General features: G+C 37.4%; 1 protein-coding gene across 1 annotated transcript in view; it reads left to right on the top strand.

Moving 5' to 3' along the window:
* ciz1b (cdkn1a interacting zinc finger protein 1b) overlaps window positions 1–1,335 on the top strand; it is a gene marked incomplete in the record, with an annotated part of 9,584 nt that overhangs the window by 2,970 nt on the left and 5,279 nt on the right. Inside the window, 2 exon segments of the mRNA XM_014022812.1 lie at window positions 743–871; window positions 959–1,053. Of these exon segments, the coding sequence (XP_013878266.1) occupies window positions 743–871; window positions 959–1,053 (224 nt within the window).

Here is a 1,335-nt window from a genome sequence, read left to right as displayed (position 1 = left end):
AAATAAAATGTCCCTTAATGGTTTAAGAAAACATGTTATGACCATAAAAATTGAACAGAGTTCTGTTCTTTAAAGGAGGCCTTCCGTGGTCAAGTTCAAAGGCAGGTGGAACGTTTATTCCACCCAGGGTGACCACTACACTAGTTATTAACATGTTAATAAACAACACATTTTTAACATTTTTATTATTAACAAGTTAATCACCCTTATGTATATTAAGTAACTAATACCAACTTATGTGTTATTACCTTGTTATTAACCTTGTAACTTATTATTAGCATGCTAATAAACAATGTTTTCAACATTTTTATATTATTAACAAGTTAGTACCCTTAGAAGTATATTAAGTAATTAATGTGTACTTCTGTGTTATTAACTTGTTGTTACCACAATACCTAGTTATTAACATGTTAATTAACAAGAACATGTTTTTAACATTTTTATGTTATTAACAAGTTAATACCCTTAGACGTATATTAAGTAATTAACATGTACTTCTGTGTTATTAACTTATTACACTATACCTAGTTATTAACATGTTAATAAACAATAACACGTTTTTAATTATTTAATTAAAATGATAATAACCTGAGTAAACCTAGTCATTAACATGTCAATAAACAATAACTCACATTTTAATAGTTAATAAAAGGTAAAATATTTAAATTTGTATTAACTAGGTAATAACATCAGACACGTTAATAACTAGATAATAAAGTGTTAATAAGACATGTTTGTGCAGCTACAGAGTGTTGGATCACTGAAGGTCACCATCCAGCGGAGCAGCGAGAGCCGAGAGTTTGGAGCCACAGAGCGACAGACAGGTGGACTTCACTGTCACGTGTGTAACCTCACCTGTCGCTCTCCTCAGGTGAGAACCACACCTGTGCAGGTGTCTTACTGGGTCTGAATTCGTTCAAATCCTCTGGTTTGGTTTCAACGTTTCTGATGTGTCCAGGTGTTCCAGGAGCACATGTCAGGACAAGACCACCTGAGGAAACTACAGGAGCTCACACACAGCATCTACCTGAACACACACTCCCTGCTGGACAGGTACACACACACACACACACACACACACACACACCTGCTGGACAAGTAAACACACATACTGCTGGACAAGTAAACACACACACTGCTGGACAGGTACACACATACACCTGCTGGACATGTATACACACACACCTGCTGGACAGGTATACACACACCCCTGCTGGACAGGTATACACACACACCTGCTGGACGGGTATACACACACCTGCTGGACAGGTATACACACACCTGCTGGACAGGTATACACACACCTGCTGGACAGGTACACACACACATCTGTTG

This window comes from Austrofundulus limnaeus, unplaced genomic scaffold (genome assembly GCF_001266775.1).
Source record: "Austrofundulus limnaeus strain Quisiro unplaced genomic scaffold, Austrofundulus_limnaeus-1.0 Scaffold343, whole genome shotgun sequence".
Classification (NCBI taxonomy): domain Eukaryota; kingdom Metazoa; phylum Chordata; class Actinopteri; order Cyprinodontiformes; family Rivulidae; genus Austrofundulus; species Austrofundulus limnaeus.
The sequence above is the reverse complement of the archived record's forward strand: the minus strand, read 5'-3'. Positions and strand labels throughout refer to the sequence as shown.